Genomic DNA, 27,567 nt, shown 5'->3' with positions numbered 1-27,567 from the left:
CGTCGTTTCCAGTTAAATTTGACGAGTGAAAACGAGATGCGAGTACTCCTTGCCGGCTAGTTTGAGTACCTACTTTAGTACGTGGCAAAATGCATCTAGATTGAGACGAATGATGCTTCGAAAAATGCGTCTCGATTCCTTACGTGAAAATATTATATTTCTCATTTTCAGTACGCGTTGAGAATAATATGGTCGAATTAGAAGGAATTCAGCTTTGCAGTGCATAACTGTATGTCCTCTGGTCGCATCCTGTTCGTAATTAGGGTCAGAAGAATGTGTTATCTCATACATTCAGCTTAAGCGCTAGTCAGTACAGTATGCAGTATCAATAATTTTATTATATTGACATCGTTACGACTTTCGATTCCCTGTGATTGTTTTTTTTTGTTTATTTTCGTCGTTTGAAACGTAATTCCAAACTATATTTTATCCATATCCGAATAAAATTACTAGTATATCCATACTCCGATTTATAACTACAAATTATATACTGTAATTAAACTTGATAAACTTGAATCACACGATGTTCTAGTTATGTTATACCCAGTTCCCGGAAGTGTAATGTCCGTTAATTTTGAGCGTCTGAGTCGTAGAAAAATTATTGCACGGTCGTGAATATTAGCTCATTCGGTAAATTTGTGCAGACGAACTGATTTCGTCAAATATCGCTGCTGGTTATACGCAGTCACGACTGCAGGAGTTACCTGGGCAATGAGTTTCTTGTTATCGAATTGAACCGACGGCGCCCGCCAGCCGCAGTTGCGCCGTTCGCAAGTCGCTTGCGCAAAGGCGAATAAGTACTTACCAATCGCCAACAGGCGATTTCAATCGCGTTCGAACCGTGAGTTTCGAACTCAAAGCTAAAATCAGAGGAGAAAACAGTTGGTGTTGTTGCCCGCTGCCTTCCGCTGGTTCCTGCGGAGTTAAAGTAGTGCACGCATCCGTACGTCGCGCTACACTATTTGACTATTCCATTTCTATGCACGAATGCGTACATCGTACGACATACGTGTAGTGCCGTATTAGAGTGGGTATTGGATGTACCGAAACTATACGGATATTGCTGCTCGATATGTTTGTCGGGAGCTTAATTGCACAGCGGCTGAATACTTCTTCGACAATGTGACAGTTGATGACAGTAGGCGGATATATGATACAACGGTCTCATTTTTAACCGCATTTAGTTCGTGCAATATATTTCCTCATTAGAATATAAGGTAAAATATCGCCTATTTGAAAAAAATAAAAAAAAGAAACGTTCCTCGATGCGGAGTGTACGTACATGCATGTTATGGAAAGTTTATTTTAATGCTGTTTGTATGAAAATAAGAAAACTGAAAAAACGGGGCGCTGAATTTTATGATACAATGTAACCCGATTGTAAAATAATAACACCGAAAAAGTGACTTCTGCTTGCTGCAAACATTATTATAACGCTAGTTACGTCTTAAATAGAGAGTGTGAAAGGTTCGTGGTGTGACACATCAAAATTACAATTGTTTACAGTGGTGAAATTAACGCGAGAGAGTTTTCCATTATTGGTTATGTTTTGCCTTGCTACATGGGGTATAACAATCGCATGTACTTGCAGTAACTCGCACTTCGATTGATTTTCTAATTTCCCAGTCTTCGATGTACTTGTGAATGATTTCAAGGTTAGCTCGAAATTCCGATGTATCAAAAAATATTTACTGGTATTATAAAGGTCGTAAAATTCGTAAACAGAAATTGTTATAGTCACAAGCGTTTCCCATTTGTGTCTTTCATTACCCAAATTCATTTTTAAAACTATCCAGTTTGTTCACATTACTTCAGATTGTTACCAAATTTTCGGCAAGATGAACGGAATACCAGAGATGGAGCAGATCATAAGTCGTTTGGAACGGGGAACAGTGGTTACCAGATTTTTCCTTCGCAAGAGACCTGAGAAGAAGACTCTGTTGATACGTAGAGAAACTAGGCAAATAGTTTGGTCAAGGAGTGCTACGTTCAGACCATTCGAAGGCGCAGGTACGAACCTCAGAAGGGTTTGCTTTCATGTGCGCTTCTGTATTTTGTCATACGTATGCTTTTTCAGTTGAAATAAGGGAGATTAAGGAAGTAAGAATTGGAAAAAATTATGATGAGTTTGACAAGTGGCCGGAGGATTCTAAAAAAATAGAATCCATGAGATGCTTCGTGGTTTACTATGGTTCTGAGTTTCGCCTTAAGACGTTATCTATATCTGGTAAGAAAGACCGTTGAAAAATATGTTAATTATGTCAAATTTGGTATACAAATGATATTATACTATATTGTTTCATCTCATACATCTTACAAGATTCAGATTCTACCTTTGTTCCTTGTGCTAGTAACCAATTGAATTGATTCTTCAGCAATTAGTGAAACAGAGTGCGAGCTCTGGGTGCGAGGCCTCCGTCATTTGGTTCAAGATACCATTAATGCTCCATATCCGCTGCAAGTTGAAAGATGGCTGAGGAAGGAGTTTTACTCGATGGAGAACACCAGGGAGACGTAAGTTGCAACTAATAAAAGCTTGATATTATCTGTGTCAACTTATTCCATAAGCTTTGCTAAATACTGAAAGTTCAGCTAAAGAAAATATCCGGGATCCAATCTGAACTATTATATCCTTATGTGGTTTTCCAGTAATAGAAATAGCATTAGAATTCCCAGCCGAATCAATATCAGATAATACGCTGAATTAGTCTACCTGATAAACTGTCTTATCTATCAATAACTATACGCAAGAGAAGCAGAGAAAATCAATAGTCTCCATCTATTGGTCTGTAATGCAAGCGCAGTTCACCAGAACACGAAAAGCTTAGTCTTGTAGCTCGTAACGCGAGGAATGTGAATGAATGAATATGTCCGTTAGTTCTAAATTCTGCATGATAATTATTTGAAGTAAATGATGAATGATTCAACTGTTTTAACTATAGTTTCATTAATAGGGTCACTCTGAAGGATGTCAAAGCCTTCTTACCAAGAGTGAACTGTAAGATTATGACCAACAAGCTAAGAGAGATGTTTGAAGAAGTCGATACAGGGAACAGAACAGAGTTGGGCTTTGACGACTTTGTTACTCTTTACTACAAGCTGATGTTTGATAATATTGCAAATGTATGTATGGTTGAAATCCTCACTCACGTTTGATTTTATAGCAATCATTCCTAAGGTATTTTGTCACTTAGAACTTCGCTGATTGGGATAAATTGGTGGGTTATTCGGAAAGGGGACAAACAGTCACTCTTCAAGCGTTTCGCAACTTCTTACTAATAGAGCAACAGGATTCATTGGGAAATGTGGAACAGGAAGTATCTCGCTTCATAAGAGAATATCTTCAGGATCCTCAAAGGGACGTTCAGGAGCCATACTTCACCTTTTCAGAGTTCATCGACTTTTTATACTCTAAACAAAACGAAATTTGGGATGCTAGGAATGATCAAGTCACGCACGACATGACCAAACCCTTGAGTGATTATTGGATTGCGTCGTCTCACAACACGTGAGCCCACCTTTTCCGGTTTACCTTTCTCAATATATCATTTACTGTGTGATGCACTTGGAACAGTTTCATAATTAGTTAAAAATTAAAACAGGTACTTGACTGGTGATCAAATATTCAGTGAAAGTAGCTGTCAAGCATATGTCAGAGCTCTGCGGGCTGGCTGTAGATGTATTGAACTAGATTGCTGGGACGGAGCAGATGGAATGCCGTTTATTTATCATGGACACACTTTCACAACTAAGATCAAGTTTGTGGACGTTATAAAAACGATCAAGGAACACGCCTTTGCTACATCTGAGTAAGATCAACCCTAAAATAATTATTGGTAGAGGAACAATAGTCAAATCCTTACAAAATGTCTCCGCAATTTCTCTTTACAGATTTCCAGTCATTCTTTCGATTGAGGATAACTGTACGTTACCTCAGCAGCGTAAAATGGCAAGTTGGATGCGGGACATATTTGGTGATATGCTGGTAACCCAGCGCGTGGATAAAAACGAAACTGTTCTTCCATCACCGGACGCATTGCGGCGAAGAATTTTACTGAAGCATAAAAAACTTCCAGATGGAGTAGACGAGAATCTGTTCATTTCCCAAAATGATGACAGTAAGCAAGAAATGGATCTTAGAAATACCACCAAAAAGGGCATCCTATACCTTGAAGATCCAATTGATAAAGTGTGGAATCCTCACTTCTTTGTTCTAACCGACCAGAAGTTGTACTATACAGATACAGTTTCGAAACCTCCAGAGGCAAATCACGATGACGAGGAAGAAGGCGTTATTCACAGGCCACCAGAAGTGAGTGCGGATTCGTTAAATTCGATCCATTGGTTGACGTCTAAATTTAATCGCACACGGATAAAAAATGTAATCTAGATTTTACATCTGTCGTGGTGAATATATGGATAGCACTTCCATAGAGTCAAATCTACATCAATTTTGGTAGATCTATCTAAGGATGTTGTCACTCTTACCATTGGTTTCGTAACTCTTTTTATCAGATTTGTAAATGTTGCCACAATTGCTGTAGATTTAACTCCAAAAAAGTGCTGTTCATGTATTCACGACAGGAGATGTGAAATCTTCAAAATTTTTTTGTCCTTGCACGTAAATTCTATTGATGATATTGATATGAAATTATGAAATATGATTCCTTTTTGTTTCTCTACTGAAAGGGCGTACCAAACGACGAATTACATTTTGGAGAAAAATGGTTTCATGGAAAGCTGGGAAGAGATAGGGAAGAAGCTGAGGAACTACTCAGACGTTATTCACATTTAGGAGACGGCACGTTCCTAGTCAGGCAAAGTTTCACTTTTGTAGGGGATTATTGTCTCTCATTTTGGAGGCAGGGCACGGTCAATCACGGCCGCATTAAGATCAAGCAACACATGGGTCAAACCAAATTCTACTTGATAGAAACGAACTGTTTCGATAGTCTCTATAGTCTAATTACTCACTACCGTAATCATCCGCTTAGAACTCAGGTAATTATTTTGAACGTTTCTCTTTTGATTTCATATTTTTTAGTATTATAAAGATACTCAAAAATAGGGGGCTTGAAGTAACTGAATTTCCTCGGTTTTTACCCCTGTGTAACAAAAAAATGTCGCACGTGATATTTTGAAAGTTGTGTGATGATATTGCATCAACTTTCGTACCATTTTACGGCAAGTGATAAAATACCCTGACTTATCAATTGTGTAATTTCATGGGGTGTAGGAATTTTTGATAACCCTACGAGAGCCAGTTCCTCAGCCAAGTAAACACGAAGAAAAGGAATGGTGGCATGCCGATTGTACTCGTGGCGAAGCGGAAGATATGCTGAGACGAGTATCTGCCGACGGAGTCTTTCTGGTCAGGCCTAGTGAGAAGGAAGTCAATTCATACGCTATTTCCTTTAGGTAAATTTTAAACAATTGTGTTATTCTCACATTTACATTTTTGCCGATGCAGAGATGCCCTGTTTTCTTACCCTTAAGCCCTAATTTTATTGTCACTGGTAACAGATATCGATACTTAGATTTCTAACTTTTGTTCATTCCAGGGCAGAAAGAAAGATCAAGCATTGTAGAATAAAGCAGGACGGTCGTCTTTACACTATTGGAACAGTCCAGTTTGAGAGTTTGGTTGAGCTGATTAGCTACTACGAACGGCATCCGCTCTACAAGAAAATTAAGCTCACCGATCCTGTTAATCAGAATATGTTGCGCCGAGCTGGTCTGGTGAGTGTCAATCTTTTTTTTTTTTATCATTTTATCTAATATATTGTTTCTATAAATTTCATTATGTACCTAAAAGTTTTTCGTTTCTTTTCCTCGTATACATGACGGGTTTACCAAAAAATACGACGGTTGTTTGTTTGATCATTTATTCATTCACTCAACTGTTTATTTATTTACTATAAGTAAAATTCAACGGTATACACTGTATATCTTACGTAGTTTGGACTGTACAGTGTGTAAAATCATCAGTCGTTTGAACACAGGTTGTGTGTTGTGGTCGCACTTCACAAACCATCGCGATTATTATCAAAATTGCACGTGGCACCGACCCATTTACTAAAATCATCACCACCACCGTTAAGTCATCGGTTTCTAAATATTAAAATACGAAATTATGCCCAAATTAGACGAACGCGTGGAGTCATCCACGGCTGAGTAATATACAAGTAATTGAAGTTTCTAAATGTCATTATTTTCTGCGGTTTCATAACTCGAGGCAGCTGTAATTTATTAAAATTAAAATTCAACTCAAAGTATAAATTTCAACTTTATATACGTTATGCCTCGAGGAATCGATATAAGTATATAAGTAACCGGAACGTAAATTATTATGAATAAAAAATGTATATAAATTCCAGTACAATTTTTCGAATGAATATTTAAAAAATACGTACAGTACGTCTAAAAATACTATCGTATTGTGTAAATCACAAATTCATTAATCGTATTACGTATGTAAGGTAAGTATGTATATCGTTGTAATTACGCAGCATTGTGTTGTAGCAAATTCTTCGCAACACTATAAATCTGTTCATTATTACAATAATATCTTCTCTCTATTCGATCAATCACTTTGTCATTTTCTTTTCTTCCTCTTCTTGCACGCCGGCGAAGTAGGGTCTCAACACTTCGTAGGGCACCTTGATGAACCTGCGCTTCCGATCGCCCTGGTCTCCGTTCTCCGCCTGCGGCGAGTATAGGACTATTTCTTCTAGTCCTCCGGTGCTCGCTTGATTCTCATTGGCCAAGTTTCCAGCAAGATTTACGGACTTCTCAACGCCGTCGGACGTTCTGAGCAGATTCGGATTCGGAGAGCCGTTCGGACTCTTATCCGCCGGCTTGTAAAACATTATGCGGTTCTTAAAGGTGAAATTTTTCACGGGGCCTCCCGAAACTTCCGGACTCGGCTTTGCTACCTGAGGGAGACTCGGACTCTCGTCGATTTTTCTAGAAGTCACGGCGGCGCGGACCAACGGAGACTGCGGATCCCCTTCCTGGAGATTCGCGGTCTCTGTCCCGATCTTCCCGATCTCTAAGTTGTCTGTCGGAACCTGGAAATTGTTTTTTCCCTGTGTTTGGTCCTTGATCGAAACTGTCTTGGCAGTTCTTTCGCCGGAATATGACTGACAGCCTCCGGATCCGCAAACTTCGTCCCGTGAGTCGACCTCGTCGACGGATTGCTCCTGCGTTTCTTCGCTTCCACGGCGCGAAGAAGGAGGCGTTGTTTTTGTCTTGTCCTGAACTTGAGAGGAGGAAATACGAGGAGGCGGTATTTCCGAAATTTTTGCGCCCGTTTTCTCCTCGTCGCAGTCGACGACGTCCGTCGATCCAAGATTTTCATCCATCAGATTCTCGCTGCCCTTCCGCTTTCCCTCGCGTTCCTCCTCCGCCTTTATTTCCTTGGATATAATTTCCCTGATCGCTGCCGCCTGCTCCATCACAATGTCGGACATTTTTCGGGGCGGACCGAGAACGTAGCTTTTCGACGATTTCACTTCCGGCACGTCCGGTTCCGCCTTCTTCCGTCGGTTCTCGTTCATCAACTTCCGCATCTCCTCAGCCGGTATGTCGATCTCCTGGAGTTTTGACGGCGATTTTCCCGCGTGATCCACCTTTATGTGCGCCTTGAATCCGCCGCTTAGGTCCGTCGTGTATTGGACGATTCTCAATTCACCGTTCGGCTCCTCGACGGCGTAGCTTCCACGTGCGCTTCCACCTTCTCCAGCTTCTTCCTGAGTTTTGTAATCCCCGTGCTCGTCGCGCACGAAGTATTGGAATCGGTACTGCGTTCCAGAGCCCTGCAGGGACGAATCAGATCACAATTTCTAATTCTTTGTTTTCTAACGTATATAAGGTGAATTGAAAAGGAATGGGAATTCAAGTTCTCGTTAGGTTTAGCAATATTAAATGCTTTAATTCGACCTCAAGGAATTCTTTCTTGTGCTACTTCAATTCGTAAAAAAAATTCGAATCTTTCCCACCCTTATTGGTTACAACAAGGGTCTTACAGTTCAAGTAAGAAAAAAAAAAAAAAAAAATGAGACTGCGCAGGTATTCATTACGGATTCAAAGAGACCAAAGTAATAACAGGTTGACTCGCGTTTTAGATATGCGACGTATACGTGTATAAGAATCTGAAATCATATTCCCAAACTTGGCGGTGATGTATGATTCCGGTTTTAATCGTTTATTTACTTACTTATTTTTATTTTTATTTTTTGTAATTCTACTAAATTATAACTGGATGTTGAACACACACAATTGTACTTATAGACTCACAATAGCATCCCTAGGGATCGAGAGTACGGAGATGTGAGCGAGAGTTGTCCGGTCGCAGAGGAACTCGATTCCTAGGAAGAAGCCGATCTGTGCAGAAGCGAAAAAAACATTAAAATCAGTGAAAGAATTTTCTCTTTCTTCTTGTTAGATATTTTCGCTGGCTTGAAATATCGAATAACAAGGGACAGAGAACTGAAGATCGAAGAACTACGAAGCATGAATTTTTCACCCACTATCCGAGTATGTGCTAATTGATTAATAGATCGCGATCGCAGCCTCTACTCACCAGCCACGATACATCCATTTTCCCGACCGATTTCTGTCGATGCACTCTTCTCGAATCGTCCGTGTCTGCAGGTGGATAGATTATGCCGGTTCAGGTACACCACGCCCAACGATCCAACCTCGGTCGCGTCTTTTTACAAACTAACCCCGACTGCATGTCTGGAACGCCTGCTAGGTATAAATGTGTTCCCCTTCCAGAAGCGTCGTCGAAGAAGTAGTAGTTCCAGAGCGTCGGCACCTCGTTGCTTTTTTTTTCTACCAATATGTGTGCATATGTATATTTTTCAATCCTTTTTTGTCGATCCAAAAACCATAAGCAGCGATTAAAAATACAGCGACGAATTTTCGCTGCAAGTAAAAGATCAATTAAACTCGGAAATTCGGTTTGTCTAATGGAAATATCTGCATGATACGTTACAAGATAAATGGGGGAACAAGTCGAACAAATCAAAACCTCCGATTTTGTCCACCAGATTCGAGGATGTGGTTGGTTGCACGTATAAACATCGAAAAGAAAAACAAAAATTACAGAGCAATAATATCACGAAATTTTTAGTGGCGATAACTAGTTTGCGAATAGGAAAATGGATCTCATTGCTGGTCTTGCTGTCGCTTTATTTACACTTCGATAATTAACGGTATTGGTAAACAATATATCAGGAATTGGTTGCAGCTACGAATCACGCGTTGTCGAAATTTTTCAAAACAGCGAAGTGCTCTAAATTATAATTGTCAACACACAGAAACAACAATGGCGATTCATGTTTGCAAAATTTCGCGTGTTTATTATTTTCTATTCACTTTACACGGAATTCGCAGTTCGCATATATTCTTTCATAAATTCCTCCGATAGATGAGTTTGCAGCTGCTGCATCAACGACGAGAACGTGACGTGTGTTCGAATAACCACGGACCATTTTCGTCGTCATCGCGGTCGCCGATAGCTTAGTCTTTGACACCGCAGAAGTTGAGCTGACTCGACTTAACGACAAGCGGAAGAATTCACACGGACGAACATACGACGCGTCTGCATTTTACGCACACGACGATATTTATCGTCACTTGAGAAAGGAAAAGGATCGTTCAAGTGGCTGATCTTCGCTCGCGCGTTTCACCAGCTGCTGCTTCTCTTCTACCAGCCTCTGAAATTCAAGGAAGCCAGAAACGAGATCATGTTTAGCAAGAAGCGGCATTTGGCAGTGCGGATACGGTCTTGCGGTCATTTCGCGAGGCGTTCGATTCGAAGCACGTATAACTACGATTGCCGGAGTAATGAGAAAACGGATAAAGAGAATCTCCAGGACAATCAAATATCCCCGACCAAAGGGACGATCGACATGCCTCTGCGAATGCACCTTGCAAATGCTTTCAGAGGTGAGGCGTCTTCTTTCTTTTTTTTCAACACTGCTGGGAAACTAGCTTAAAAATGAGGGTTGAGACTCCGAGACGGTAAAATCATAGACCAGACTTTCTTGCCGCCGCAGGCAGAGATTTTCCGGTGCGCAATCCATCGCATAATTCTGCATTTGAAAATACTCCCACGGTTCAGAACGCGGTCGAAGGGTCGTCCCTTATTTGAGAAGGTAACAAGTGCGGCCCTGCAGAAGTCAGGAAGCAGAATGCCGTGACTCCGTCCTTTTAAACCTTATCGTCAATCGGGGCAGGTAGCTTTTACAGGATATAATTATTCTAATGGAATAATCTTTCACATCTGAATCCGAGCTTAGCTTACGGATCATATACAAAAATCGTGGAATTGTATCGTCGACTCTCGGAAAGTTAGTTTCATTTATATTCTGTCTCTATGTAAAACAATATTATAAGGATCGTGCGTAACATGCGGTTGCAGATTAAACCATTTTGCAAAAATCACGTGCGACGCAGTTGCGGTAGGAATAATCTATGCTCGCTGTTTACACTTACAGGATTTTTCCCTTTGCTTCGGAAGTTAAAATTTTCCGTTTCCCTCAGCTAATTGCGGTGGCTTCGAGTGATTAAAATATGGAAAATGAAAACAACTCTACGAGTATACGTATGTATAATTGGAGCTCCTAGATAATTGCGTGATTCTATTACGATATTTGTAACTAATTCAAACTCCGTTGTAAGTTAAAATCGGCGTGACAAGTTTTTTAGTATTTTATTTTTCACAAAATTTTTTTTCTTATCGTCCAAGGTGAGAAATTGACTTTCGATCGACGAGGATTGACCTGAGAGCCTGACAATGAGATGGCAATTAGATCTGAATAGCACGTGAAAATCTTGTACCAAGTATCTAAGATCTCGTCGTTTTCTGACTCAGCACCTTATATTGCGTGATCAATGGATTACCTTCTACACGGAATTCTTTGATCAGTCTTCTTCCCGGCGTCGTTCGTCACTGTTAACGTACCGTACAAATAACTCAACGTGTCTTTTTACACCCTACAGTGATTCTCAATGTCTGGTTTCCTCGATTTCCTTATACAGAGAAATCGTTTCAGCTCGAGCTCGAAACCAGATTTTGTTGTATAAATCACTTTGACCTCCACGAACAGCGAGTAACGGAAAAGAAAAAAAATTTCTAAAAATGGTACGACGAGAAGAAGATCACAGGGAGATAAAATGACGGAGGGATGCACGGTGAACGTGAAAATGATGGCGCAAAATTCGATTTTCATTTTTATGACATGGAAAATTTATACTCGACAGGTGTTGCCGAACAAAAGATATTTGACGGGGGCGGCTGCCCTTCTTCTCTTCGTTCCTATAATACCTTTGCCTTTCTCTCCCTTCGGGTGGGTCATAAATTCTTTAAAAAATATCAACCCAGGGGCAAAAAGGTCGCGGAAGGTCCGACTGTATGTATCCACGTGTAGGTAGAAGAATAAGGCACAGGTGAGCCCGTGATGAGGCAGGTTGTCATGTACGGATGACTGTCTCTTCCTATCCCTAGACTATGAGGGGCTTGCACACTACCTGCGGGTTATGTATAAGCGACCTCGCGTGAAAATACCGGTCGAACTGGTAGGATCGCGTAGGTATAACGAGAACAGGGTTTCTCAGGTACAATAGTCGGCGATTATCTGCAATTTTCACCTTTTGCCTGCCTTGAATAATGATCGCTCCTTAGTCTCTGTCTGCGCGTCGGTTATGCGATTTTACATGCAACGATATAATTGTACCTGCGGATCGAGGATGCAGCTGACAGAAAAATTCCCCGTGCGTATTTAAGCACACAATTATACGTTTGATGCAGGCTTGATCTACGGTAAATAGGAGATGGATCGAAGATTTTTTTTTTTTCTAAACGAAGAGAACAACGTACGGTTTTAATTATTTTCTTCCTTTTTAATACCGTGATTATTATCTCGAATTACGCGTCATGCTGATTTGATTTATGCAGAAATTTGTTTGCGGAAAACCTTTCTATCTGTTGGTATATTGTTTATCACATTACAGCGTTTATAAATATTGTGCTAAGGTTGTGGAAGCTTCTAAAATACCGGGAATTCATCCTCCTGCAATGTTATAACATTGTTTTGGTATTTTATTTAGATACTGAAAACTTCCTTACTCCTGTCCAATGTATATTCTGCGATTTTATGCAATCGGAGGTATTCCACGTTTTTAAAAAATCTGTATTTCATGAAAGCGTTTCTTTGGATTCCAATAGTTTCTGAATGTTACCTACCCGATGGAAACTGTTTAAAAGATTGAGCGTTTGCTGCATATTTCCTGCATCAAAAAACTCAACTTTGAGAACCGGAAGTGCGTATTGCGTTTAATGGCGCATGTGCATATTATAAAAGAGAGGAAAAAACGTGGATAGAAACGAACTCGTTTACCAATACAACGTAAATATCCGTAATCGATTACATAATAGAAACCAATTCCAGTAAGTCAATCAGATGGCATTCTTTATTCATTCGTCCGATAGTCATACCGGATGTAAAAAATTTACAGCAGGTGCGTCAATAAGCTCGTTCCACTTATTGGGAAATAAATTATTGACCTCCGGAGTTTCGTTGATAATTTAACGTGTCCTGAAAGAAAAAGTCGATCAAACAAAAAATAAAAGAGTTTATGGTTTTTTCAGTTTCTTTACAACGGTACAAGGATTCGAATATTCTCAACTATATAATCCAACGGAAAGATGTATCTGAAATTTTGCTAAAATTCTTTGATAATAATTTCTGATAGTGTTTCGATTTCTTTAGAGGTTTAAAACAACTACTTCTCATCTATCGAAAATACTTTGAACGGAAATTCTTTCACGTTCACGGTGAAGAGAAACGATTACTTGACGTTCATCTACGGTATGTCTACACAGAATCGGAGTTTATACAAGGTACACGTTTCAATGCACGTGCGGATCTGCGGTGTCATGTGAATTGTTTAACTTCGTGTCGAGGCTTGAGACTCTCCTCTTCGCGTTAAAGAGTTCCCCGAAGTATGTAATGGACGCATGTACCTACCGCATTGGTCGACTTGCACCGCGTAATCATTTAATTATATCTATTTCTCTACGTTAAATCAAGATCCATATTTGTTTTCTTCCTCTATTTCTAGCCTGCTCTCTTCCCGAGGTGGTTCAAAAAATAGAACTTTCACTTGTGGTACAACCCGTGACGCAAAATTTCATAACGATTATCATTTTTCATAACGTTTGGCAAATCCGTTGATAAAAAAGCGACAAATTATTGCTGTTACTTGATCCAAAGATTATTTTCCTTCTTAATAACGGACTAGAGGCAATTATTTTATACGTGAAAAATTGAATTTTCTTTAAAGTGAAACTCTCTGTTCTTGCGGACTTTCGTTTGAGGTGCGATTGTAACTTAACTCGTTTGTGGCTCCAACAGTACCTCAATTTTAACAATGTATCATGGAACGGCATTTCTCTTCTTCTTACTTTTCGGAGATCGATCATCATTGGATCTCGAGCTCTCCTCTCCGAGTCGACTAATGTATTCGTTTCGTACCAAGAACGACAAAACAACCCCCGCGGAGCCGAGCGAGCTCGTGGTAAAGTACTGTCAGTCCCTAAGTGGTTTTCCGAGATCCTATCAGACCCCAAGGCGAGGGTAATGCATTCTCGGTACAGCTCGGGTCCGCGAGTCCCCCTTTATACACCCCTGGATCACCCGGACCCAGGATATCCGATGCGACGCGATGCGCATCTTAAGTGGAGCCCAGCTTCTCGGTGCTACGTAGTTTTATTTGCAGGATGTCATGTTTATACGTGAATTTAACGTGTGACGAGTGCCTCTTTCCTTAGGATTATTATTATTATTATCATTATCATCATCATTATCATTATTACTGTTATATCAGGAATTTGAATTCAAGAAATAGGGAGGAAATCGTAAGTCACGTTAAAAAATTTTTCATCGTCTGTCTTGAGCTAAAAATTATTTATAACTGTTTTTGTTTCTGTTTCAGGAGCCGGATGAAGGAACGGCTTACGGCACATCTGGATACATGGATCCTAGCAGTTTCACATCTCCGGTAAATTACAAAATTAACGGCTTGATATTCATCCCCAAAAAGTGTTTCCCCGATCCTTTTAAAATCCTGAAAGGTTCTGCAATTCGCGACTTTTTACCGTAGTTTGCAGAGGTGCAATTAATCAGTCAGTATGTGGGGATTTAAAAACAAATTTTATCAGGTAAATTTAATTCGCCGGGCTATTCAGAGTCTTTATATAAATTAAGAAAATCTGTGCTATTGAGAAAAAGTTAATGCGTATGTAATAAACATTCGATTTAATCTAATAAAATAAAATCAAACACAAAATAATACTCGACATATTCACTGATTAATGGTTTTGCCGCAAACTAATACATATTTTATTTGCTTTATTCTATTAACATCATTTGTCTGATTTAATTTAATCATGTATATAATATTATCCGTCTTATTTATGTAGTCACGTAATCTTTGAATTTTCACTTATCGTTATTTTATTTATTGATGATTTCTTTTTGGTATTTGCTTTAATTATCGTTTCGCTCCAACTTATCTGTAGTATTTATTTGCATGCTGATCATAATTACTACTTTGTTTCATTTTATTTCTTTTGTTAGTATGATCCAGTCCATATGGATTTGTCGATCATTTTATGGCGACAACCTTCGATCGATTTATAACTTTGGCATGTCAACCTTTATGCGATTTCATGAGAGGCCTTTTTTTTTGCGTTTTGACGAAAAAAGAATTCTTTCCTCTGTTTCGCTATTTTTATATTTTCATGGAAATTGTGTTTCTCCACGAATAAAAAATTCACGGTTACTTTAAATTGCCGCCAGCTCGTCCACAATCATCCAATTGCAATGGAAAAACACAATTTTCATGAAAATTTCGAAATGACGAAACAGGTAAATTTTTGTTCTTCGTCAAAACACAAAAATACGTGGGTCACGAAGTCACATGAGGATTAACATGCCAAAGTTGCAGATCGAACGAAGATGGTGGCCATAGAATGACGGCGAATCCACATGGGCTGGGCTGTGTAGAGAAAAACAAAAAAAAAAAAAAAATATTGCGTCAAGTTCTGCTGGAAACTGTATCTATATCTGAAAGAAAAATTCAATAAAAAGTGGGAGTTTTTGGAGCAAATCAAAACATTCTCACTGGGATCATATTCACTTCAAGTCAACACGTGATTTACTAGTATATGTGTACGTATATACTTTCATAGTTAAGATCTGCGTTAGTGATGATTATTATATTGATTTTAGTTGACAGTGAAAGCTATTTACGACTTTAAAGGAACCAGAGATGACGAATTGACCTTTTCAAAACATGCGATAATCACGAATGTAAATTGCTGTGAAGGAGGCTGGTGGAAAGGAGATTACGGTGGGAAGAAGCAGCAATTATTCCCTGCTATTTACGTGGAGAAATTGGGGTCTCAAGAAAACATAACAGACGTAAACAAAAATAAAAATAATAAAGAAATTGAAAATAATGTGAATGCGACAAGATTATTAATCCGTTTAATTTTATGTACGCCGCAAAAAAGCTTTCTTTTTATGTCTTGCTTTTCATGTCAGAAAAAATTTTATCATGTTTCCTAAGAAATCGATTACATCCATTCCATGTAAAGTAGACAGGCGGTCCATCTCGATATTCTTCGTAATTGGATTTTAAAATATTACCTAAACGATAAATTTTTTCATAAAGTTATGTAAAATTTACCAGCATTACGAATTAAAAGAGTAGGGCTGGAAAATTGTTGGAAAAAATATCATTTTTGCAAATAGTCAGATACTTGTTGATTTCTGAAATGTCGAGTTTAAAAAATCGGGAGAAATTTATCCTTAAAATGATCTAAGTTATTTCAAAAAGTAGTTTTATAGATCTATCAGAAGGGACCACTCTATATGCGTTGTAACATCTGTTATTATATCAACATAGTCGTCCGATTCCATGATGCTTGGAAATTTGCAAAAGGGATCACTGGACATTATGGGAGCAGTTGTGGAGTTGGCAGTCAGGGAACGACCTGTGCTAGATTGGGTTCTTAGAATACAGACTCCGAACACGGGTTCTACGTTTGAAGTTGTTGCTCAATCCAAAGACTCTACTCTGGAATGGATGACGAGCATCAGAGAAGCCGCACAAAATGCTAGTGCTAGGGTGAGTATTTCATGCATAAAGCGATACACTAATCATTATTCTCAATGTATTTTTACGCTGTCTTAAATACTCATAATATCGGCATTCTTTCTTTGTATAGGAAAATCAGCACAAAAAAATGGAACGTGCATGGCGAATAGCGAAAGAAATGTCTGATCTTACGGTTTATTTCCGTTCAGTTCCTTTCCATATGGAGGGAATCAAGTCCAAGGGATTTGTCTTTTACGAAATGAGCAGTTTCCCAGAAACGAAAGCTGAAAAACTTATTTGCCAACAGGACAATAAGTTCTTCTTGAAATATCACCAGGTAATAAACACCTACCAAACTTATATATGTTATTCAATCAGTATCAGGTCTTGCGCAGCTGAAGAATATTATGCATATTTTTCTTCAAAGTGGTCCAGTTTAAATTATTTGCATTTGCAGCATCAGTTCAGCCGGGTGTATCCGAAAGGTCAGCGCATAGATTCATCCAATTACAATCCTATGCCGATGTGGAATTCTGGAAGTCAGATGATAGCTCTGAACTATCAGACAGGTGATAAGCCAATGCAGCTTAACCAGGCAAAGTTCAGAGAAAATGGTAACAGCGGGTATTTACTGAAACCTGAGTTCATGTTCAGAGAAGATTTTAATCCATACGACAAGAACACATTGCATAACGTTGCCGGGATGAAAATTAATTTAAAAATTATTGGTGCGAGGCATTTGAGCAAATCGGGAAGAGGAATCGCTAGTCCGTTTGTCGAAGTTGAAGTTGTCGGGGCGGACTTTGATACTGGAGTAAAATTAAATACCAAAGCAATAAGTAAGATGTAGTTAATAATCTTTTTGAAACAACATTTTTTCTTTACTAGTACTTTATTCTACACCGTATGATCGAATTTTTATTGAACAATTTTTTCGGAAAACATTATGCAAATATTTTACGTTTCTTTCAGCGGATAATGGTTTCAATCCGATGTGGAACGAATCCTGCGAATTTGAAATAGCAAATCCATACTTTGCTCTGTTACGATTTGTTGTACAAGATGAAGACATGTTCGGAGAAAGTAATTTCATCGGGCAAGCTACATTTCCGGTATGCAGTCATACTATTTTTTGATTTACTTAGCAAATCGCTGCAAGCGTGTGAAATGAATTTGTGTCTGCAATCTAAACTGAGGAAGATCTAGTCCTTGATTAAACTCGCACCTCCTTGAGAACAGAATTGAGTCGGTTAACTTGCAGATGAGTTCTGTGCTGTAGTTCGCAGATTTGAATTGCAGGCACACTATTTAAATGAAATGAAATTACTTAAGGCGGTCGATAATTTTATACATTCTTACAAAAGCGATACAATAATTCATCAAATAAACTGACTATTCTTCTGTTTAGGTCCGATGTTTGAGAACAGGCTATAGAAGTGTGCCACTCAAGAATAGTTTCAGTGAAGATCTTGAACTTGCTTCTCTCTTAGTTCATATTAAAATCGGATCAACATCGGTATGCATATGAGCTTTAGATTCAATATATTAGTTGTGAATTTACTAAAAATCTAAAAAAATTTCGTAATGCATCTGTACATCTATTGCAGGAAGTTGGGCATAATCATGTTCTTAGACATAACTCTGTAATGAGTGGAAGCTCTCCGAATGAGCCGGACACAGATTTTCATATAGGATTTTTATAGTTAGACGAATGATTGTCAATTGAGTTTCATTGACAGTGCTGGGTAAGATATTTATAATTCGGGTATTTTTTTATTTTTTCAATACGACAGTGTATAAACGGAAGTGCAAGATAAATGATGAAAAATTTGTTTCTATTTTTTCATAAATTCCTGATTTTTAACCAACCTTGGAAAACAAGCATCAGAAATCTACACTATTTTGTACATATCAAGAGCACATTCTAAACTGCTAGGATATATTTTAGATTAGATATCGTGAAAAACTTACCGCTATGTTTGGTACTCGATTCTAGCTTTTGGGTAAATATTTTTCGACAGCGAAATCATGTCTAAACATTTTCATACCCAGTAATAAATTTTGTATCAATCAGCAAATACATTAGCTGATATCCTCCAACTAGTTCTGTTGAACTCTCGGCAAATGTGTGTTGATCTTGCGTAGTAATGAAACGTAAAATGTCATTAGATTGAAACAAGAATATCAGCGAGACATATCATTGAAAAGGAAACATTAGCGCTTGTGAGGAAATGAAATAGCCGACCAACGTAGCTGTTGCTATAAATTTACCAATCATTTCGAACTTCTAGCACGAAATTTTTTCTCTTTCCCTTGGGCATGCCGAAAAGTCTCGTATAGTAATCGAATGTCAATATAAGATGAGTCAATATTTTCTGCAAACATCATGATATTCCTATGAAAAATAATTACCTAGAATAAATGGTATCACAACATATTATATATTTATTCCATTGGTAATGATATAATTAATAAATCTATATTGAAAAGTAAGATTGAGGTAATGGAGGGTAAAGGTTCTAAAAATCTTGTATCTTTAATGTAAAAAGATTTGGTCGTTCCAGAGTTTATGAAAAACAAAATGCTTTTTGCCTCATATTATAATTAGCTCTTACAGGCTGTATTATAAATCTTTACCATCTTGAGGCCACTTGAGAACGTTATTGGAGATATCCTGATCTGATAAATTAATACTTACTTAATAGTCATAAAATAAACAAAATATTTATTAAATTTTCTTAAACAATTCACAATAAGCAATCACATACGTAACATTTATGTATATCAGTAACTTCACTATGGGGCTATAAATGCAATACTTGAGAATTATATTTTTAGATCTTGCGTAGATAGAGGAATCATGCTATCAATATTTCGAACATAGTTGATTCGATTTTTGAGAAACTTGTTACCAATATTATTTGACTAATTATTGGATTATTTATATCCTCCAATTTATTATAGTATGTTTTCGTTTATCAAATAATGTTTGTGTACAGTATGTCAACAAGAATATAGGCTCAACATTTATTGTTCTAGTTGTTGGATGATCACTGATGTCTTATGTACATCAGTTGCTCTGTAATTAGTGTATAATTCAAGTTGCATGCTCAGAACTTGCCTATCGTTATAACGGACCTATATGAAAAGGCTTTGCTCAATGTAACAATCCAACTGCTAAACCATATGTCATCCATTTATTTAGTCTTGAGCTGGATTAACCATTAGTTAAATAAGTATAAATCAATTGGTAACGCAAAAAAAAAAAGAAAGAAAATTGCAAATTTCCTACAATAAATGATTCAGACGTAAGCTATTGATGTGCATTTAACGTAAATATTGATACAGAGAAAAACTTCAAGGAGAGAGAGGATATACATACATTTAAGTAAGCCTGATAGTTTAAAATACAATGCATTTGTCAATTATATGTAAATGCTTGATTAGCATTAGTAATAAAAATAGTATGAGCAAATTGTGTTCATGCATTTAGCTATACTGCTGCGTTCATACACAGTGAATTTATCCAATGTTTCATGAATTGCAGTTTTACGTACAATACATGAACTTAATGACGTGCTCTCCAACAAATTCTTACGACTGAGGTCCACGAGCGAATATATCAATTTACGTAACTAGAACAAATCTATGTATATTCTAAAGAGAGATGTTACGTCGCTAGGACGAGTGCAGTTAAGTGAAATATTTTGTAACTCGTCATGTTATATTATTTTATTATTAACATTGTAATAACGTAAGTAGGTTTAAAATATATACATGCATATCGTGACCAAAATGAATCGAGTTATATTAATTTCATTTACTTAGATACATCATTCTTTGTCTTACAGTATATAATACGTTACTTATATGATCAATCTATTAGAAATATTCATATATAAAGCATTCATATCAATATCAAATCGAAAAATTCAATTCTAAGAAAGTATCTCACTGCAACTATTTTTGCAATAGCGTCTTTATAGTTGTTCACATGACATGATGTGTGTAAGAGAAATGAATGTATTTATTTTTATACAATGTATAACGAAAAGGTTCTTTTTTATTTAAGTATTCTTTCAAAGTACATATAGTTTTTCATTATGCGACGTGAGTCTTTTGTATCAATTTTTTTAAAATGTAAAAGGGACAGAAATACGAATAATCAACAGTAAAAAATGTTATTCTGATTTATTAAATTTGCAGATAATTTTATAACATAATTTAATATGGTGTTAAATTTATTCAATCGAAAATCTGGTGTTAATACTCTCTTACATGTAAAACTGTATGCTGTGCAATAGTTTGTAAGAACTACAAGAAACTCATACAACAGTTATATGATTCAGTTACTTTAGTATGGCTAATCATCATTCTTGGTTTCTTCCTCAGTCTCAACTGCTACTCCATCAAACATATTGTACAAATCACTAGGGTATCTAAAAAAATCGAGCACCATGTAGATATTCTCTCCGTTTATACGATATCTACTGTGTGAAAACCAAGTGAATTCATCAGGTGGTGGAATTTGTGCGACCGATCCCTTTTTAAACTCCAGTGTTCTGATCTTAAATGGCCTCCAGTCATTGAAGATAGCCTTATAAATTCCTGTTTCTTTGTCGTGATAGATTCTTACTGGAGCCTTGTATGCCAGAATAGCTGATTTGATATTTAAAAAGTAAAATAAAGTCGCAATCCATATGTTCAAGGCAGCACTCATCGGATCAGGAAAGAAAGTTTCAAAGTCCAATGCTATTTGACAAAGACCTCCTATTGTTGCTCCAACCGGCATATATGTGAACAAATACTGAGCTGTGGTGTGATATTCATGTGAGGTATAGATAATGTCGTAACTAAGCGGTATACCGTCTAAGCCCTGTACTTTTAATGATTTTGAAGACCTTTGTGGCACAAATTTGCACATTTCTCTTGCTAATGATCTATTCATCATTGCTGTTGTAGAGTTCGACGGCATGTCGAACTTCACGTTTGATGCAACTTTCCAGTAACTGGATAGTCTTGATCCGCGCAGCAGAATACTGTAATTCAGTGCTCCAATCATTTTGCGTCTTCACTAGGATCTAAAAATCAGAAAAGAGTAAGCGTATAAGGACTTGACGATAAGTTTGGAAAAATATCCTAGCGTGTAATCGGAATCAATGAATCTCAGTTGTAAGTGAATATTTTTATCTTAGCAGTAAATCTTCTAATGTGATTCAGTGGCGCTATAGAAAATACTCATCTAATTTCACAGAGATACTTTTTTTTAATTTTTCTATTGCTGTGAAATTACAGTCTTCTCACAGGGATATTCGAATTGAATTTAAAAGGGCGGGCGCGAATCGTACGCCGTCTGCCGCCTATTCATAGCATTGTCAAGAAATGCGCCATTGGTGCCGAATGCGCCCGTAACGCGCCGCCATTCGGTAAAGTTTCGAGCTTGCTCGGGTTCAAGATTAGAGCGGCGAGATTGGTGTAGAGAATTTTTGTTAACGCGTGAAAGTTAATTGCGATTTAATTTGTGATGAATAAATTTGTCAAATTAAATACTTCGCTCGACATTATTCCTTTGCAAGGTTCAAGTAATGAGGACAAAAGCAAGAATACAAACAGGCAGAGAATTGATGAACTTCCCAGATCAGTCATGAGGGACCCACTGATGGTTTCAAGAGTCTACGCGGTGAGTTTTACGCCGTAATTTATCAGACTCCTCAGGTGCATAACACGACTAGATGATGAATGTTAAATTGAATCACACCTAACCTGCAATCGGCGTCTCCTTCAAGCTATTTGCACTCCGTGCGCGGCGTAGAGTTCAGCAGAAGTATAGGGATATGGCGAAGCCGTAACTCGCTGCAGAGCACCGCCACGAGCATTCGACGTTCGCCATAATTTGGCGCAATTTTTAAAGTAGTACAGAAAGAACAACGTACGCGTGGCGATGCCGAATGTTGTTTTATTGTTTGTTTGATTTATTTTTCACATGACAAATGTTTTACGACTGTAATTTTGAAACTCGTTATTTCAGTTTTTACTTGACAACGAGGACAAAACTTACATAGATGTGAACGAGATTGCTGATTATTTACAAAAAAGATACCGTGACTATCGCACAAAGAAACGCAGTGCCTTTAGGGCAATGGTACGCAAGGCGTATAATGAGATTGCCGACGGCTTAGCCAAAAAGAATGAATTCAATCCCAATGCACCTTGGCAAGAAGATGAAGATGACGATGATGAAGAGGTTGATTTGGAAGTATGAATTTTTCTCATGTTAGTTTAAGGCAATTTTTTTTGCAGATCATTCAAGTCTTATTTGGGTTATGAAACAATCAACAGTAATTAAATTTTCTTAATCGCTAATTATTTTTCTTCTAACTGTTATTAATTTTCTCTCGTTGTAGCTGGATGCTCCTATTGATTCATTGAACAATCAGCTGCTGAAGATGTATAAAAAGAATTTGGATGGTCAGAATGGAAATTCTAGTGACAAAGAATTGATAGATATAAGCAGTGACGATGAGCAGGGTAAAATGGAAGCAACATCTTCTGGACATGCAAAGAAGCCCAAGGAATCCCAATTTTCTGAAGAACTCAAAAATTCCAAGAAGCTCAAAATCATCAAAGAGCCCAAGGAGACTGAAGAAAACAAGGGAACAACTGAGCCGAAGGATGTTCATAGAGAGGTGAAGAAAAATCCTATGTATACCAGATCAAGCACTCCTAAACCTTCACCCTTGGAAGTAGATTCCACACTTTCAAAGGGAGTGAGTATTCTGATTTTCCCTGCCATTATAATTTCTACCAGTAACTTGAGATGGAATATACCATGGTTTTTCGTTGCAGCGTGTGTCTGAAATAGTGTTACAATCTCCCCCTCCGGAGAAAGTTGCTAAGAAACGAAAAGTTGAAAGAGACGGTAATTACCCAGTTGGCACAGCAACGCCAGCCAAAAAGAAGCGTGAAGTGATAGAATCTAAAGTTCAATTTGCCGATATTGGTGGGAATACAAAAGTTTTAGAAGAAGTTTGCAAGCTTTTGATTCACATCAAACATCCTGAGATTTTCAAAAAATTGGGTATCTCTCCACCTCGAGGGTTTTTACTCCACGGACCACCAGGATGTGGAAAAACACTGTTGGCACACGCAATTGCTGGGGTAACTTGAATCTATTATTCTCATATAATAGACAGTTGTAATAACTGAACGTTGCTAACATTTCCATTGCTACTACGGGTAAATTTTAATACCAATATAATATTTCTTGTTACATTGCCTAGGAATTAGCTGTCCCTCTAATAAAAGTTGCTGCCCCAGAACTTGTCGCAGGTGTTTCTGGAGAGAGTGAATCTCGAATACGTGATTTGTTTGAGCAAGCAGTAGCAGTGGCTCCTTGTGTCTTATTCATAGATGAAGTGGACGCTGTTGCGCCACATAGGGCTACAGCTCAACGAGAAATGGAACGACGAATTGTTGCTCAGTTGCTTTCATGTCTTGATGGTAAGTTTGGTGTGCATTCAGAAGAATTTAGATTTATTACTTTAATCTGTTGTTGTTTTGCTGATGCAGATTTGGGCAGCAAAGAGAATGGTGATCGTGTTTTGGTCCTGGGTGCTACAAATAGACCAGATGCGTTGGATCCGGCTCTGAGGCGAGCTGGTCGATTTGATCGTGAAGTATCACTAGGAATTCCCGATAGAGAAGCAAGAGCTGGAATTTTAGCTGTTATTACAACCAAGCTAGCTCTAGCATCAGACGTCAGCTTAACCAGGATAGCTGCACTTACTCCAGGCTTTGTCGGTGCAGATTTGGTTGCATTAATCAGAGAAGCTGCCGTCGCAGCTGTTAATAGGTCATTTTAGAAAACTCGTCAATATTTGTGCATAATTGTCAGACTCATATGTCTTAACTACATCAAGATGAAAATTAACAAATGTTTTGAAACTTTCACAGAATTAGTTGACAATTGCTTTCATTTGTTGTTTCTTTCCCAACAAAAAGTCGATTATAAATTTTACCTATTCAATGTAGAGTATTCGGAGATCTCAAGAAGAAAACTGCCGTTGAAACTAAACCAGTTGAGATCGAGGAGCCGGAAGAAGTTGTCAAAAGTATTCCAGATACTGAAGTTTGTGGTAATGTACAGCCAGATTGCGACAACGTACTAAATGGAACTGAAGGAAGTATCAGCAAAGACAGCATAGTGCCAGAAATCGCGGCAGCAAAGCCGGAAAATACCCCTATGCCAAATGAACTGGAATCACAAAATGTTGATCCAGTTGAAGAAACAAAAAAAATTACCGCTTTTTCAAAGTCATCAGAATTGACTGATTTGATGATGTGGCTCCACGACCAACCGCCACTGTCGGAAGAGTACCTTCAAGGAGTATTTATCGAACATCAAGATTTTGAAGCTGCTCTGTCTGTTGTTCAACCATCTGCAAAGAGAGAAGGATTCGCCACAGTCCCAGATGTTACGTGGGACGATATTGGATCTCTACAAAATATTCGCCAAGAATTGCAAATGTCTATACTGGTGAGTGTGATTCCACATAAATTCTTGTCTACAAATAATTACCTAAGTAACTCGTTGAAAGTTTTTATATGTGCAACCATTTCCAGGCACCTGTGAAGCATTCCGAAAAATGTGCAGAGCTGGGCCTTACGACTGCAACTGGAGTCCTGCTGTGTGGTCCTCCTGGTTGTGGCAAGACTTTGCTGGCCAAAGCAATCGCCAATGAAGCTGGTATAAACTTTATTTCTGTCAAAGGACCGGAACTATTAAACATGGTAAGTTTATTTTACTGATGTTTTCCGAACTTGCGTCATTTGTGTAAACACAAGATATTCGTCGGACTGCAGCATAATCATTGAGGTCAAGAAAATTAATAAAATATACAACATATATTTACTTTGGAAAAATCTTGTCTTTTCCGTTGTAGTACGTTGGAGAAAGTGAGAAGGCTGTTCGACAATGCTTCATTAGAGCACGAAATTCTGCTCCGTGCGTTATATTCTTCGACGAATTGGATGCCCTGTGTCCAAAGAGATCGGATGGTGATAATTCGGCGACATCCCGTGTGGTGAACCAGATGTTGACGGAAATGGATGGAGTTGAGGGAAGACGCGGAGTTTTTCTAATGGCTGCAAGCAATCGTCCAGATATCATCGACCCTGCTGTTCTGAGACCTGGAAGACTCGATAGAATCTTGTACGTAGGATTACCAAATCCGACAGATCGTGTTGATATCCTGAGAGCTTTGACGAAGGTAACTTTAGTTATAAATTACTTATTAAACGTGGTGTCACAGCTTACTCTTCTTAACAAATTCAAATTATACGTATTATTCTTTTTTTTTAGTCACTGCTATTTGTAATTGAATGTGTGGGTGCTTGAACATCAAACAGTTTACACTGTAATAATTTATTTTTGTCACCAGAATGGAGTAAAACCGAAACTAGCTACTGATGTAGATCTGGCCCAAATAGGATTTAGTGAAAAATGCGATGGATATTCAGGTGCAGATTTGGCTGCCTTAGTTAGAGAGGCAGGGCTTGAGGCGTTGAAAGAGTTAATTAACGGATATCAAGGACCTGTGGAGGTTGCAATGAGGCATATTGGCATTGCTCTTGACAAAATACGACCATCGGTCCAAGAAAACGTATGACAATTCATAACTGGAGGTTTTGTGATTAACTGTAGATACTAACTTTTTAAACTCTATACTTTCCGATTTTCAGGAAATTAAACATTACGAAAAGCTGCGAAAAATTTATTCACCGCTGAAAGATGATTTGGATGTTACTCCGATGGAAACTCCGATAGATGCACAGTTGGTTGACACAACAATGGAAGCAATGGAAACGTGAATATTCGTCTATTTGTTGCTGAAGTTTGTTCAACGAACCATTTATCTGAGAATGTATATGAGATATTGGATTATGACGTTCATTTATTGTGACTGTAGTTCATGATTGTGTATGTAGTGATTAGCGATTAAGAATTCATTGTTTTTTATTATATATATATTCTCATGAACATCCCCGAGGACATTGTTACAAGAGGGTTTAGAACTGAATCGTTGCATACGCGTCTCACAATACAGACAAAGATAGTAGGCTAGTGTTGAGTTGTAAGTATTATTCACAATGTGGATAGATTTACCTAGCCAATATCATTTCTGTATTGTAATATTTGTAAAATCAAATTATCAGAGCACGAATAATGAATCTAAAAATTTCCAAAATTCATTAATCACTCGTAGGAACTGTGCGTACTTACGTAAGGACATTATCAGTGTGTATATAATTTTGCAAATATATACGGTTCACATTGCCAGCTTCAGCAGGAATATGAAGCAACGCGATGGGAATCATACATTTACCTGTTAGTACGTACGTCAGTGGTTTACCTAGTTTTGGGATCTCCACTCTGAGTAACTTGAGAAACACGAGATTCATATTCAGCATATATTTTTCTCACTATTTTACCACTCGAATTAACATGTGCGCAGCAAGTCGAACTAACAGAGATCTATTGCCGCAATCACCTGTTTTATTTGGTACATAAGCTGCATTCCTGTACTTGTGCTAGTAGGCATGATACCTATTACTCGGTCTATTTCAGTGCCCTCTGTGAAAGCAAGTATAGCAGGTACCGCCGCGACGTGCAAATAGGTACCATTGATCCATTGTGGGGATAGATGCCCATACCGATAGGTATAAAATACTTTAGCTTTAATTTCAATCGTACGATTATTGTTATCGTTCAAAGTTGGAACTATAGTTTTGACATGATTCAAAAATTTTGATAGACTGTAGGACCGATTTGAGTCTAAATCTTGAATTAGTTTGAAGTCTGTAGAACTTCGAGCATATAACAGCAGCTTGAATTGATCCAATAGATACATTTTGTTTTCGTATTACTATTCACTAGATGTATATTTTAATCTCATCCTTCCGAATGACTGTTTTTGAGCTGTTTCTGTTTAGGTTTTTTGGTAAGAGATCCAAATTATAAAATCATTAGGTAGTTTCATAGCTTTCAACATTCTTACAGAGAGATAATATCGATTATGATGTGCGTTATTATATACAAATGCTATGCTATATGTATATAATAGGTATATTGTTGGACAGAAATACTTTCCTCAGCCTTACCGTGGTGTTGTATTCAATTGTTGATCATGCTGCAGAAGAGTTTCGGTTTTCCTCCCAAGTTAATATTTAAATTGTAACTGTGAATATTATAGCCTTGTTAATCATCAGCGAGCAATCTCTGGTGTCCCAAAATTACTCATTTGTATACGACTTTAACATTGAAAAATTAATTGTTCATAGATTTGACAAAGACACGATATATAAGTCGAATTGATAGTTTTTATTCTTGAA

The 27,567-nt window shown here is 37.8% G+C and overlaps 3 protein-coding genes and 1 long non-coding RNA gene across 9 annotated transcripts; 2 read left to right on the top strand and 2 right to left on the bottom strand.

The window, feature by feature from the left end:
- The first annotated feature begins 806 nt into the window (after positions 1–806).
- On the top strand, positions 807–20,399 carry LOC124176747 (1-phosphatidylinositol 4,5-bisphosphate phosphodiesterase gamma-1). Of its 4 annotated transcripts, XM_046558389.1 has the most exons (20): positions 807–1,217; positions 1,816–2,010; positions 2,078–2,227; positions 2,376–2,514; positions 2,955–3,123; positions 3,195–3,508; positions 3,603–3,809; positions 3,892–4,312; positions 4,690–5,001; positions 5,237–5,418; positions 5,562–5,739; positions 14,008–14,073; positions 15,306–15,497; positions 15,985–16,206; positions 16,307–16,513; positions 16,634–17,015; positions 17,149–17,288; positions 17,585–17,692; positions 17,784–17,921; positions 18,059–20,399. In XM_046558389.1, exons 2-19 carry the CDS (start codon positions 1,839–1,841, stop codon positions 17,877–17,879), a joined length of 3,657 nt encoding a protein of 1,218 aa, XP_046414345.1. In that variant the 5' UTR covers positions 807–1,217; positions 1,816–1,838; the 3' UTR covers positions 17,880–17,921; positions 18,059–20,399. The 4 variants fall into 4 exon arrangements, with proteins under 4 accessions (XP_046414345.1, XP_046414342.1, XP_046414344.1 ...); XM_046558386.1 differs by having other exon boundaries at positions 808–1,217; positions 17,784–20,399; XM_046558388.1 differs by lacking the exon at positions 807–1,217 and adding an exon at positions 1,247–1,467 and having other exon boundaries at positions 17,784–20,399.
- On the bottom strand, positions 5,872–9,329 carry LOC124176750. The gene is made up of 3 exons (XM_046558393.1): positions 8,585–9,329; positions 8,299–8,385; positions 5,872–7,817 (listed from the first exon to the last, which is right to left on the bottom strand). Exons 1-3 carry the CDS (start codon positions 8,600–8,602, stop codon positions 6,588–6,590), a joined length of 1,335 nt encoding a protein of 444 aa, XP_046414349.1. The 5' UTR covers positions 8,603–9,329; the 3' UTR covers positions 5,872–6,587.
- LOC124176752 lies at positions 18,694–22,169 on the bottom strand. Its single transcript, XR_006869455.1, has 2 exons — positions 21,940–22,169; positions 18,694–21,257 (listed from the first exon to the last, which is right to left on the bottom strand). It is a non-coding gene; the product is annotated as an uncharacterized LOC124176752 (long non-coding RNA).
- On the top strand, positions 21,598–27,567 carry LOC124176749 (nuclear valosin-containing protein-like). Of its 3 annotated transcripts, none has more exons than XM_046558391.1 (11): positions 21,598–21,856; positions 22,205–22,432; positions 22,581–22,862; positions 23,023–23,334; positions 23,457–23,676; positions 23,746–24,028; positions 24,208–24,712; positions 24,799–24,966; positions 25,119–25,445; positions 25,617–25,838; positions 25,918–27,567. In XM_046558391.1, the coding sequence occupies exons 1-11, from the start codon at positions 21,701–21,703 to the stop codon at positions 26,044–26,046; spliced, it is 2,832 nt and encodes a 943-aa protein (XP_046414347.1). In that variant the 5' UTR covers positions 21,598–21,700; the 3' UTR covers positions 26,047–27,567. The 3 variants fall into 3 exon arrangements, with proteins under 3 accessions (XP_046414347.1, XP_046414346.1, XP_046414348.1); XM_046558390.1 differs by having other exon boundaries at positions 22,581–22,943; XM_046558392.1 differs by lacking the exon at positions 22,205–22,432 and having other exon boundaries at positions 22,581–22,943.

This window comes from Neodiprion fabricii, chromosome 2 (assembly GCF_021155785.1).
Source record: "Neodiprion fabricii isolate iyNeoFabr1 chromosome 2, iyNeoFabr1.1, whole genome shotgun sequence".
In the NCBI taxonomy this organism is placed as follows: domain Eukaryota; kingdom Metazoa; phylum Arthropoda; class Insecta; order Hymenoptera; family Diprionidae; genus Neodiprion; species Neodiprion fabricii.
The sequence above is the reverse complement of the archived record's forward strand: the minus strand, read 5'-3'. Positions and strand labels throughout refer to the sequence as shown.

Excerpts from the sequence above, each read along its gene's own strand:
- LOC124176750 (XM_046558393.1), bottom strand. Across the intron at positions 7,818-8,298 it reads CGATCCCTAGGGATGCTATT|GGCTCTGGAACGCAGTACCG; the intron begins GTGAGTCTATAA and ends TCGTCCCTGCAG.
- LOC124176749 (XM_046558390.1), top strand. The coding sequence starts at position 21,701 with ATGAATAAATTTGTCAAATTAAATACTTCGCTCGACATTATTCCTTTG. Across the intron at positions 24,029-24,207 it reads GCCGTCGCAGCTGTTAATAG|AGTATTCGGAGATCTCAAGA; the intron begins GTCATTTTAGAA and ends TATTCAATGTAG. Across the intron at positions 25,446-25,616 it reads TCCTGAGAGCTTTGACGAAG|AATGGAGTAAAACCGAAACT; the intron begins GTAACTTTAGTT and ends TTTTGTCACCAG.
- LOC124176747 (XM_046558389.1), top strand. The coding sequence starts at position 1,839 with ATGAACGGAATACCAGAGATGGAGCAGATCATAAGTCGTTTGGAACGG. Across the intron at positions 2,011-2,077 it reads CAGACCATTCGAAGGCGCAG|TTGAAATAAGGGAGATTAAG; the intron begins GTACGAACCTCA and ends ATGCTTTTTCAG. Across the intron at positions 16,514-16,633 it reads TCTTCTTGAAATATCACCAG|CATCAGTTCAGCCGGGTGTA; the intron begins GTAATAAACACC and ends TTGCATTTGCAG.